General features: G+C 31.4%; 3 protein-coding genes across 3 annotated transcripts in view; 2 read left to right on the top strand and 1 right to left on the bottom strand.

Moving 5' to 3' along the window:
• The window catches only part of LOC110018367, a 29,569-nt gene extending 26,106 nt beyond the window's left edge, over positions 1-3,463 (top strand). The window contains exons 2-3 of the mRNA XM_020715658.1: positions 3,271-3,355; positions 3,446-3,463. Of these exons, the coding sequence (XP_020571317.1) occupies positions 3,271-3,355; positions 3,446-3,463 (103 nt within the window). The remainder of the gene's footprint in view (positions 1-3,270; positions 3,356-3,445) is intronic.
• LOC110018360 overlaps positions 1-14,147 on the top strand; it is a gene marked incomplete in the record, with an annotated part of 146,098 nt that overhangs the window by 40,293 nt on the left and 91,658 nt on the right.
• LOC110018355 (protease 2) overlaps positions 5,622-14,147 on the bottom strand; it is a 176,673-nt gene continuing 168,147 nt past the window's right edge. Inside the window, exons 10-11 of the mRNA XM_020715643.1 lie at positions 7,003-7,196; positions 5,622-6,097 (exon numbers count right to left, since the gene is read on the bottom strand). Of these exons, the coding sequence (XP_020571302.1) occupies positions 5,893-6,097; positions 7,003-7,196 (399 nt within the window). The 3' untranslated portion in view covers positions 5,622-5,892. The remainder of the gene's footprint in view (positions 6,098-7,002; positions 7,197-14,147) is intronic.

Raw genomic sequence — 14,147 nt, 5'->3', positions numbered from 1 at the left:
AGGTGGTTGAAGTCTCTCTTTGGGGTCAACCTTAATGGGTGAGACTTGTCTCACTACCTCATTCCTCTGATTTTCTAGTTCACTCTCTAGAGGCTGGTCTAAGTCCATTAGATCTTCCCCTTCTAGGAGTCTCTTCTAATTCTTTTGCACTTCTCAGTTTAACAGCATGGACTTGTTCGGCCCTTTTTTCCTTGATATTTACATCTCCATTGCTTAGTAGTGCTCCTGGGGGATGGAGCTCACCAGCTATTCTAATTGTGTTTCCAAATTCTTGATGGCTACAACTTAGCTCTATATGGGTTTCTCATTTGAATGACTAATTTCTCGATAGACTATTTCTTTTGGTTTTGGGAGCTACTCTGAAATCCTGGTGAGTATTAAGGTTTCTGGGGTTGGTTTCCTGGGTTTTGCAAACTACATACATGATTGTTCTGATTGTTTCCCCATTGTTGGTTGTTGTTATTCAATGATAAATTTTGGTGGTTCCTCTAGTTTGGGATGTAGGTGTTGGAATATAGGTTGTGACCATGATTTTCTATGACATTTATATATTCTAAGGTTGAGATGTTATAATCTATCACCGGTCCTTGCATTAACCAATTGTTGGGTGACAATCCATCAATCAGATTCATTCCCAGATTGTCTAACTTCTTATAAATTGCAATAACTTGGGCAGCCAGGATAGCTAAGACATTTGATTCATGAACACTAGCTACTTTCTGGTGTGTCACTTTTTTAGCAGGCCATTGAAATCTATTGTTGGTCATTTCTTCTATTAATTGGAAGGCTTCATCAAAAGTTTTAGACCTTAGTGATCCTCATGTTGCGACATCTATTATGAATCTCAGAGAACTTATTAGAGCATTGTAAAAAGTTTGAATGATTAACCAATCGAGTGGGGCATGATGTTGGCACCTTCTAAGCAGTTCTTTGAAACTCTCTCAGGCCTCTTAAATGAACTCTCCATCAATTCGAGTGAATGAGGTGATGTCATTCCTAAATTTTACAGTTTTAGATGGAGGAATTATTTGGCCAAAAATTTTTTAGCCAAGCTATTCCAAGTCGGGATTGATCCTGGGGAAAGGGAACTAAGCCATACCTTAGCCTTATCCCTAAGGGAAAAGGGAAATTGCCTTAGTCTAACAACATTACTAGGGACACCATTGTACCAAAAGGTGGCACACAGTTCAAAAATTTTGGCTAAGTGAAGGTTGGGGGTCTTTAGTGGCAAGTCCCCCAAAATAATTATTTTGAACCATTTGGATTATGGCAGAACACAATTCAAAAGTGTTAGCCTCAACCTTGAGATAGTTGATGCTTGTGTGAATCACTTCAGCAGAAGGGTTAGCATAATCTCTAAGTGGTTTCATGGTGGATGAATTAGGTTTATCCATCTCAATAGTTGATTCAGAGGTCATGTGTGATCTTCTAAGATGTCTAAAGGTGTGATCAATCTCAGGGTTCAAAAGAGGCGATGTCAGCCTCAACTCCCCTAAACATAAATAGGAAAATTAATAACTACTTACACAAATAAACAACACACTGACTCACATAGGACAGTTAACAAACTAACATACAAATGCAACACATAATATGCAAAATAAAATCAGGAAATAAATTAACAACAAAATATTTTTATCTTTTTTATTGTTTTTTTAGCTTTTTAATTTTTAAGCACCGGCAAAGAAAACAACAATACTACAGATGTAAGATAGAAAGAAAAAATCACAAAACAAAAATAAGAAAATAAATATGGCAAACATAAATCCTAAATTTTTCAACTAAAGTTTTTCTAATAGTAGAAACAACTATTAAAGCCTCTACCGGGCAAGAATGCAAAAAACATGATTCGTCAAAACTTACTGGGAAGTAAGTTGGTCGTACAACGCAAGTGCACGTGTCAAATAGTAATGTAATTCAAGAGTGCTGCATATCAATCCCAAAAAGAAAGTGTAATATTTGTTTCTACAGAAAAGTTATAGTTTTACTAATTTAGTTAACCTAGCTTAAAGATTATCAAAAGAAGGTTTAAATACTAAGGTCCTAGAAAAACAAAATACTTGGCAGTAAAGGAAAGTGGAAAACTTGAGGAAAAAAATCATGAATTCCTTCAAAATAGACGAGGCTCGTGGCTCTATGATTCGATGATCGTGGCGATCATGATTGTTTGAAATTTTTTCCTACGTAATTGTTTTCAATCAGGGACAAGGTACTCCTCATGTCTATTTCTAGGTGAAATGAAGCATATAATCCATGAAGTAAAGACTTTCTAAAACCCAATGACATTTTACATGACTTTTCTGATCCCTTGGGATAATTAAAAAATTCCAGTAGAATATATTTGTTCTCTCATAACTATGTGGTTAACATTTCATTTCTACTACACAACAGTTAGAGGTTGTAGTTTTATGAAACATTGAAACTTCCTAGTTGGTCAGACTGGGAGTACATAAAGATCAGAGGTTAACCAACAACATTAGCCATGAAAAGCTCAAGAAAATGATTAACATAAAAACATTACAAAAAACCAATGATAAGTCCACTACACTCAACAACACAAAGACACAAAGAAAAGTTTAACCGCTCATTATGGAGAAAAGCATAGTAAAAAACACCACATGAAATTCCATTACAAACAACATATAGATGAAAAACTTACAATAAATTGTTTCCTCGGCAAAGTCAATAATTTTTCCTCTCATACCAAATCTCTCACAACTCACAAAGTAACGAAATACTCTCCATTGAAGATTTCAACCCAAGGAGGAAGGAATCCCTCAAGAGATCCCTCAAATCCTCTTCCATGCTTTCTTCTTTTAGCCTCCAAGCATTCACTGATGCCAAAGCCCTAAGATCTGATTTTATAGCAAGAATTCATAGTTTGGGCCATCAAATTTCCTTCCTAAAGTGTTTCCCGCTTGTCAGCGTGGTCACATCCATTTCCAGCAATGTCATGTCATTCTTCTACTATGGTGGGCATGGTCACGCTCGATTGTGGCATTCTTATGCCGCTTTACTGCAATCTATGGTGTGGTCATGTTATTTTCTGGCGTGGCCTCGTCATCATTTTCAAGCAATGGCATAGTCACACTGACTTAGGCGTGGTCACGTCGCCCCACAACACTTTCTTGTCGGGTTTTCTCGTTCTATCTTGTTTGTATTCAATTCTTACATTCTGCACAACATGAACAAAACACGTTTCTCAAGCGTAATTATGTGTTAAATAAATAAATTTAAAATTTAAAATGACGTAAAATTTTTGTATGTCAGCTATGTGGAAAAGACTAGTGGTAAAGGATGCAGCACTAAATCTATGTCTTTGTTTACAAAGCAGACTAGACACAGAACCAAAGAGGTAGTCAATTGTTCAATCAATTCTTAACTTTGATGCTGATTATTTAATAATTTCCATGTCCTTATCATAATTGTTACTGTTAATGAGCAGGAAAACTCTGGGAACTAATATGTACACACCAAAATTATTGGCACAAATCTCAAAGCAACCAAACAGCTAAAGATGATGACTTAAATATCGAGGCATTAAATTCAAGGGGCGTGATCTAAATCGGTCATCTGAGAGATCAACAAACTGAACAACTCTACCGTCATCCATTATCGGTGAATCTGGTTGACATGCCTATCTAAGATCCCGACCGCTGACGATCCCTAAAAGACGGTCAAATACAAACAACCAACTGACCACTTATACCTCGGTAGGAATGACTGTAATATTATAATTTTTTTTATTTAAAATCCTAATAATAAAAGATTGAGATAATCAAAATTTAAGGATTAAAAGATTCAGGACTTTTCAAAACCTTTTTTTTTCTGCATGGCCTTCGGGTCGAATTTAAAATGGGTTGCATGTAGAGACATATACCCAATCATGTTTAATAGGGCCTCCACATTTAGGATTGTGGTAAATAATTGCATCATATTTGCATGTTTTGAGGAGAAGCCACTGTGCTTCTCTAACCTGACTTGCCCAACATAGCTCTTTTTACATAGGAGGTTGTCTAGTGCGTTTAGGGTGTTAGAATGCTCCCCAACCCATACGGGGTGTAAGTCCTTTTGTAGTGAACTATCGCAACCGACCAAATGACTACTGCAAGGCCCATCGCTTTGGTCAACATAACCGAAACATGTCGGTTAGCTGATTATCGTCATACCTGAATTTAAAATGTAATACAAATTTAGTATTAAATCAATACATTGATTGCATTAAGGGAAGTTTCATACACGTCCCTTCTTTCTTTAATTGTATGAATATGCCCCTATAAATAAGGGCAAAAAGACAAATAAAGGAACCCCGATCTGCGATTTTTTCCAAGCCTCTCTACTGATAGCTAGAATTTCCTAATACTTTTCTTCTCTCTCTCTCTCCTTTTTCTCTCCCAACTCTAACTCTCAAGGCGTGTATTTCAAAAGAAAATTCAGGATTCAACTGAGTGTTTGGCAAGTAAATGTTCCTATTCAGGAATATACATAACTTCATTAACTAACTAATTTTTATTTTTTTTATTTTTTAAAAACTTAAACTCTTTTTAAAATCATTCAATAATTTTCAATCTTCTGTGTGTTTTTAACAGTATCTATCATAATCAGTGGCCCTGCTGCCATCATAGATAATGATCACCACCATTGCCATCACCTAAGAACCATCGACAAGGACGTAAATTAACTACTTGCACATTCAATAAAAATAAAAAATAGCGGCATTTACTTACATACCATACAAGTCTGATGGATTTAAATATCAAACTCCAAACATTTTTGATTTATATACATGGCATTCAAATCTTTAATATAATATAAGAATTACCATTACTATAAATTTTTGAAAGTGACATACATATTTTCAAGCATTAGTTAATGACAACAAAATATTATAAATATAAATATCAAAATTTAGGTATTAAAATATGTAAATAGAAAGGAGTAGTGTGGTATGTATTTAAATTTCTCTAAAAAATATATTTTTTAAAATATATATATTTTAAAATATTAAATATTCTTTATTTTATTTAAAACAAAAAAAAAAGGGCAATCATTTATTGATAAAGGTGACAAAAAGTTTTATGAAAACAAAAAAATCCTCGCCGGAAATACAAGTAGACTAGTGAAATGAATGAATGATACTAGAGCTACTTTGCATGCATTTAAGAGAGTTGATGGACCATTTGGCCCATCACATAGCTAGCAATGCTTGCAGCTGCCAACGCCACTAGATGACATCCACATACTGGAGAGGGAGAAGAGCAGATTCCACACTGTGGAAGCCTTACTTATTTTAATTCACTTTATTGCCTCATTTGAGCTTATATCTATTTATATTTAAGGAAAATAATAATAATAATAATAATATCACTTTATTGCCTCATTTGAGCTTATATCTATTTACATTTAAGAAAAATAATAATAATAATAATAATAATTTGAATTGGGTACTTTAAAACTTATTCAACAAATAAAAAAAAATCTAATATGTATATTTATTTATAATAACATATATATATCTCATTCTACATAATATCACTGTGACATTATGCTTGGAAAGGGAAGTGCAAAGATAAGGATAAGAGACAAATGATCTTAGGTTTCTCAACTCAACATAGCCTTCCCCCATGCCTAAATGCTCTTTATAACCTATGAATCTCATAGCTTGAGTATATCTCTCCTTCTCTCTTCAAAAATAAGCAAGTTTAACATTCAATCCCCCAACCAAAAACCAAAATTGACTTGATTAGGCTTTATATTTTAAGAATGAAATACAACAAGAAGATTGGACAACTGGCAATTGATTAATATCTGATGACATCTTTGACAACTAAAAAGTAAAATTTAACTCTTCTAAGAATAATCTATAACTAAGATCAACATCTATCAGAATCATTATTTCTCCTCCTCGTCAAGTAATCCCATGACTTTGATAAAAAATGCAAACTCAAAAGCAGTATCCTCGCAATGACTGTAACGACCACCCTCGCCAAAATGTCCCCCCGTCATGTTTGTCTTCAGAATTACCGAGCGAGAACAAGTGTGGCATGTTTTCTCTCTCACTCTTGCCACCCATTTAGCAGCTTCCCAGACTCCTACCCTGATGAAAAAGAAGAACAAATTAAGCAACATCACAAAAGAAAGCAACTAGCTCAATATACCATGTTGGCAATTCAATCATCCCCATAGTTACACAAATATTTAAGTTTTGAAGTCATGTATCAAATAAATATATCCTGAAGAATGGAAGGAACTAAATTGAGGAACACGATTATAAAAACCATTGTTTTAAAGACCGGATAGGTCGGTTCGACTATTTTGGTCCAAACTCAAAATTATTTTTGCATAGAACCAGGTCAGAATGGGGCAGGAACCTAGGTTGAGCTGGCAAACCGGTCCAAGTTTTAAGACACCGGCCCTTTTATATTTGATGAGTAGATATAAGATATTTACATTAAAAATAATAAGAAATTGTCATATCCCAAAATTTTGAAGTAGAATTTTATTCAAAATATTAAGAAGTGAAGTAGCTTAAGTTAAGTTATTATTTATTTAATCAATTAAAATAATATTATTGAATCATTATTATTTTTAAATTATATTAAAATAATTTTAAAATGTATTGCATCATTCGGTTCAACCCTGATTGAAATCATTGAACCTCAAACATTTACTTTTTTCCGGTTCGATATCCAATCTGATTTCCCAACCTCGATAAAAATGAGAAAGAATAAATGTACACAACATTATGGTGGACCATTATTTGTTGTTCGCAATAAAGTTAGAAGATTTACACTAATGTATTTACACATCTAACGCCTAAACTTCAATTTTTACATATGCATCCTTAATTATGCTTGAAAAAGATGTATTTAGTTTTTTAAGAATTCAAATAGCGGTATTTGTGACGTGATACGAAAGATTTCGTTGGTGAAAATATAAAAAGTAAAGTCTAGGTGTCAGATATGTAAAAACATAGGAACTGAGTGGTATGTAAACAAGTACCTTGAGTCATGAAATGATGCTGTCACCAGCAAGGAAGGATAGCAAGCACCAAAGCATATATTATCATAGGGTGAATATTTTCGAATTATCTCGAAGTTGGCTAGGTTTCTGGGATCACCAAATTCTTCATAGTCCAAACTGGTGAGTGGTAGACTGGGATTCAACAGTGTACTGCAAATATCAAGAAATGGAACCTGTTTGAAAATAAATAAATTCAGTCAGACAAAAAGTTAAATTCCACAAAATCAATTTTTCAAACATCACTTTTGAAATAAAAGTAAGAATAAACCCATTGCCAAATCCATGTATAACGGGAAGCATGGAGTGAGCTTGTTTGTATGGTAACAACTCCTGATTTATTTAAATCAAGATTAAGGCAAACTGCAAATCAAAAAGGCAGAATTCCAACAACAAACTTGCAAATAACACCAAGGAACACCGCCGCAACCTCAGCCTTAATGAATAAAACCAAAAAAGCTCAATACATTAATTTGCTTAGCTTGGAAAATTTTGATTATGACAAATTAAACCTTAGGTAAAAATTTCAGGAGTCCATAATTTGATCAAACCGTTAGGCGAATTAACTTTATGTACATCAAAACTGAAATTGCGCAACCAAATAAACTAGCCTAAGCTAGAAAATATCTTTCTCGATCAATACAAATCTTCTTAGCCAACATCACTCAGAATAGAAATAATAATTAAAATGAACCCACTAAAAGAAGGTAACCAAATAATCAAAAAACAAAAACATACAACAGAAAAATTAATATTAGTTGCAATGCCACTGATGAGAATAAATAAGAAGATTTTCAACAAGACTGATAGATTGGATAGATTCGAATCTTAACAAATTTAAAATTTGATATTCATCAAGCAAATCTAGAAAAAAGTTTGATCCTCCTATTGTCGCGATCCGAACCTGGGTCTTGGAATTTCCAAAGTGAGAATGACAGTCGGACGATAAAATATAATTTTCTATTTTCATTTTCTACTTTCATCCAAAAAAAACAAATGAAAGAGCCAATATAAAAGGTAAATTTAAATAATACTATTAAATTTACCTTAATTCAGGCTACACGCATCAATTATAAACACTCCCTTCTATATTACTCATATTTAAATAAAATCTTAAACATGAAAAAATTAATTTAAAATAACAATGAACTGTAAAAGCCAGTGAATACTCACTTCTAAATTACAATAATATAACGGGAAAAAAAGAATATTCATACAAGTTAAACATCAAATGAATCAACATAAGAGCATTTAATGGTTTATACTATCTAATATGATCATTCAAGTGATTCTAACCATTAGTTGTCTTGCTATATCATTTACATATTTATATCTTTTTAATTAGTATACATCCATCATAGAAGCACCGTCTAAAAATTATACCAATTAAAGTATATCAATAACAATTTTCATTTATATGCACAAATGCATTAGCATCTCTCGTTAGTATCATAAGAGAGTGAACTCACTAAATCATTCTTATATTATTTATATACTTGTCAATTCACTTCAATATATTTTATATATTCTTAAATAATGAGCCATAGTAGATATTGTAAAAAAATGTCATTTATAATGATATGACTAATAAACAAAAGAGCATGAAAATCAAAATAAAGCTTGTGTAAGTACGAGTAACTACTAATACAAAATGGTTGTGAAGAGATAAAATACTAACATAAGCATCAATTGATTGGTTCTTGATTTGTCTTAGATCTCGACTCATCCAATTTGAAGTTTAAAATAAACATGTATATTTATTAGTAATTTTAATTATATTAATTAAGTAATGTGAAATAATCTTTATTTAGTAAAATATTTATTATATTTAAAATATTACAATTAAAAAATTTATCCTCATAATCTCTCATTAATTCTCAGTCATAACAAATATTTATAAATCTATAAATTCTATTTTCTAAAATTTATTATTTCATTAAATTATCCCGATTTCACTTGACTAATCATTTTATTGCTTAATTTTTTCTTCTTTTTTATTAAATTAAACCTTTGAAATTATTTTTATTATTATTACTAAGTAAAATTAGAGGTTTCCTAAGTCAAAAGTTAAAACATATGTTTCATTATTAATCATTTTGAAATAAAAATAACCCAAAAACGCATATAAAAACATCAAACTTAAATATTAGAAACAAAATACCTCGCGACCCTCACTGCACGTGCGGCTCCAACATCTTTTCTATCTTTGGTCGCAGCTACCTTCACACACACTCAAGTTGCTCACAAGACTCACCTGCAAGCAACTCTTCCCTTTAGCTTCCTCTCGTGCGACATGTATTTCTCATCATGCAAACCTGCACGTACGACACTCTCACTAGCTTCACCTTCCTCCTATGCTCTTTGCTAGAAGGAGAGGCATAGAAGATGTGCAAGCTTACAGAGTCGTCATTATTCTTGCTTTTGTCTTAGCTCCTTGATCCCCTTCTCCTTGGCTTGTTCACACGTTCTCCTTGTTTTAGTTCACTCGTGTTGTCATCCTTGTTTTCACTCGGGCCGCTACTCTTGCCTGGCTTTGTTCGAAGGTATCACTTCAAGCATTACTCTCTTTCGCACACCTCTCTACTTCTCTTATCGAAATTTCACAGACATTTCGCTTCGAAAGGTGAGTTTCATTCCTCTTGGTAACAATGAAACGCTTGCATCTCTTGCCTTCCCCACTTGTAACGCTTGAATCATATAAAAATAACTTCAGCTTCTTCCCAATGGATCCATTTGATAGAAGCACATGCTCTCCTTCATCCATACTCTTCCTCTTATACATTTATCTGTGCAATCTGAAAATCAATTTCTACTCGTCTGGCCTGCTCCACTTGTGTTGAATAGTCATCTATCCCCAATGACACTAATTGTCTGATTAAATCTTTTAATACAACAAAAAAAAAACATATAATACTTGTTTTCTACAGTCTACATTGAAAATGCAGTAAACTCTGCTTCGTACGCATGATTGTCTACTCTCTTTATACCAATTGGATGAAATTGTATTGCATCTGCCTTCAATCGGATAGAGACACAAACCACTATCTAAGAAGTTCCACAAATTTTGCCCAATTTACCATCATGTTGTGTAAGTCCCTAGCCTATACTAATGCTGCCAACACCACCACCTTTCAACTTCTTAATCCATCACAAATGTAGCTAATGATACTCTTCTTTCATCTGGACATGTCATATTGTCTAGTATATTTTCTATCAAAATCAGCTAGTTATTTTATTTAATCAGATATTTATTTCCCTTGAACAATAGGTGAAGCAGATCTCAAAATATCTTCAAGAACTTATCCACAACAATTGTATCACTTCAATTATACTGCACTTTAAACTTCTAGATCAACTATATCATCGCAACCATCGTATGGGTTAGAGTATTCGTGTTCACAATTATAACAGGCGGTAATTCCTCATTTCCTACCACATTTCTCTCTGAATCTCATGTGTATCCAATTGCCTAAAAAAAAATAATTGCTTCGTTAGGGTTAATTTAAAACTTTGAATGTTTTATTAATTTCCTTGTAATTATCCTATTAGTTATTTCATAATATTTGTATTACTTAATCATAAATCTTCTGCTATGATACCACATCTGTCATGACTTGACCTGGAGGCTTTAAATTTCTAAGGCGTGGGCGGTGAAATAAATTTTTTTATTTCATTGTTATTGCTCATTTAATCATCAAAAAATAAATGAAAGGGTAACTACAAAAAATAAATTAAAATAATATAGTTAAATTTATCTTACTTCAGATTGCCCGCATCTTCTATAAACACTCACTTCTTTATTAATCCCTTCTAAACAAAAGCTTAAACCAGAAAAAATTAATTTAAAACAATAGTGAATTACAAAAGCTAGTGATTACTCTTGTATCTAAACTACAGTAATATAACGAGAAAGAAATGATCTGTATGCTAGTTAAACATAACATAAATCAATATAAAAGTATTTGATGATTTATACTCTCAAATATAATCATTTAAGGTGATTCTAAACATTAGTTATATCTTACTATAATATTTATATATCTATAATTTTTTAACCAATATACAACCGTCATAGGAGCACCTTTTAAAAATTGTATCAATTAAGGTACATCAATATCAATAATATTTTCTTTTTATGTGCACTGGTACCTTAGTGTCCCCCGCTAGTACCATGAGACTGTGAACTCCATAATAGTCAATCTTCACACATAAGCATACTCTATAGTTCATATCATTCATATACTCATCTCATTCACTTTAATATACTTTATATATATTCCTAAATAATCTGTAATAACATAGAATGTAAGAAATATCATTCACAATGATATAAACAGTTGTAAAAAACAATATTAATCATAATAAAGCTTATACATGCACTAGTAACTAATAATCCAAAATAGTTAAGAAATAAAATATTATCATAGGTTAAAAGTACAAGTACTCACCTCAAAGTCGATTGATTTTTTCTTTGATTTTCCGTAGACCTCGACTCTAATTTGAAGCCTAAAAGAAACATGCATATTTATTAATAATTTTAATTATGTTAATTAACTAGAGTAAACTAATCTTTATTTAATAAATTATTTATTTAGTTTAAAATCTTACAATAAAAAATATATTCTCATAATCACTTATTAATTCTCATTCATAACACATATTTATAAATCTATAAATACTATCTTTTAAACCTTTAAAATTATTATTGGTATAACTATTTTAAATTAGAGGTTTCTAAGTCATAAGTTAATATGATTTACCCAACATAATTTTTATTTTCTTTTTTACATCAAGTTCAAAAATAATTTTGTTGGGTAAACCATGTGATTTACCCACTTCATCAAATTATAGCTTAGCAATGTGCAATGCATACTAGTTTTCTTCTATCATATGAAATATATCATTTTTAAAAATAATCTATTGATATAACATAAAAAATGCTTTCACAGTGTTCAAGGAAAAACTATACAATAGTATACTAATGTCCTCTAGGGTTTATATCAACTAGTGAAGGTGTATACAATCTAGTCTTTTATCTTCTACACTTAGCAGACTAACCAGTCGTATATTATGAATAATTAATGCTATCTCACTTTTCATGCTTAGTTAGAATACTTATTCTCAAAAATTGTAAAAGCCTTGTTTCTCTCCAAATATCCAACAACACCATTGACATGTAATTCTAAAATCAAGAAATCCATTAATAATAAATCAATAAGACAAAGATGAGTGCCCTTAATTCAATAACCACCCTTAATCCTGTAGACTTTATTAAGGAAAGATAAGTTAATATTTAAATATTAAAAATTTCATCAAGGCCCTTACAAGTTGCGTTCTCCACTTCAAAACCAAACACTTAAACCTAGCTGGCATGTAGAACAATAAAAACTCTGCTAAAAGTATTAGAAATTTTTTTATCAATCCAACACAGTATTTAAGAACGAAAAAACATTCTTGTGGTAACCCAACCACTTAACATTTATACGTCTCAACTTATTTTGTTAATTTAAACATTTTAAAACTTTATTATCAAAACATAACACAAACTCTTTTAGTAATTAGATAATGCCTCTAATATCAAAAAGATCATAGAATGGCAGAAAATTTCCTAATAGTACTTTAAGTATGTCGATTTAACCTCATTCAAATTAATATTATAAATAGCAATTGGATGATCTTGATTCAATACTCCTCTAATATCTACTCTAACACATTATAGAAAATCTCAAATATTATTGAATTAACTTAAGTTCAAGTGCATTAGTATATCTATTTGATTAAAGTGGAAGCATGGTCAGCAGATTTTAATTTATTCAAATTATCTTCTTAAGACAATCTATAAAGAGCAATGATATTCTAAACTTTTTAGTTAATCATCTATAAAAGATGGTAAAACCAAGAAATCCCAAAATACTGTGTATATTAGTAAGTTTTGATGAATTATTATTTGTTTTAACCTTGCCAGAATCAATTGATAATCCATCCACAAGCAACAAACTTAAGAAGATCACGAGCAGAATTACAATGCAGAATTTCTTTAGCATTTGTTATATTTCTCAGCTTATGAAATCTCAAAAGCTTCCTTACAAATGGTCAATTTGTATCTTATCATAAGATTAAAACATCATCAAAGTAAATAATAAAAAACTTTACAATGAAATATCACAAGACATGATATATTTTTTGGATGAAAGTATTAAGAGCATTGAATAATCCAAAAAGCATCACCAATAATTCATATAATCTATCCTTAATCCTAAAACTAATTTTTCACTCATTTCTTTCCCTTAAACTTTATCATATTGACTTGATCAATTTAAGAAAGTATTACAACACCACACGTCATATATAGCATGCCAAATATGTATTTAGTGGTGATTTTACAAACAGCCTTACTAACTGAACACATGCTCTAGTGACCATCTTTCTTAAGTGCAGGCAAAAGTACATATAACGCAAGGGCTCATATTTTCACTTAATAAATCATTTCTCAAGTAACTCATCCACTTATCATTTCAACTCAGTATTTTCTATCGTGGTCATCACAGAATGAAGCAAATTAAGTAATAAGGATTCAATACTAAATCAATAGCAAGTTGTATGTTCTTAAGGTATAGTAAATCATTAGGAAATTCGTCAGGACAAAAATCTTTAAAATCGTTTAAGCTAGATTGACCAAATCAAGAAAAATCATAACTCCAGGCACAAATATTATTAAATGCCACATATATTACGGCACAGATCATAGCCACATGCTTACACTCCTTAAATTCATTTTTACTAAAAATATTTAAGACTTTTTCAGCTCATACAATGATTACAAATAGATATCATCAGTGTTAAGCTGATCATATTATGTTATTCGATAGGCTAAATTGTTATTCACATAGTATATGTAGATGATATTACTTTGACAGGTGATGATTCAAAGAAAATCATCATACTAAAAAAGATGCTTGCAACAGAATTTGAAATCAAGAACCTCCATAATCTTCGACATTTTCTGAGAATAAAAGTGACTTGTTCCAAGGAAAGAATTGTCATATCCCTGAAGTATATATTAGACATGTTAAGTGAAACTTACATGCTTGGGTGTAAACCTGCTGAAACACCTATGGATTCGAAGA

This window comes from Phalaenopsis equestris, unplaced genomic scaffold (genome assembly GCF_001263595.1).
Source record: "Phalaenopsis equestris unplaced genomic scaffold, ASM126359v1 Scaffold000016, whole genome shotgun sequence".
NCBI lineage: Eukaryota > Viridiplantae > Streptophyta > Magnoliopsida > Asparagales > Orchidaceae > Phalaenopsis > Phalaenopsis equestris.
This window is presented reverse-complemented; position numbering and strand designations above follow the sequence as displayed.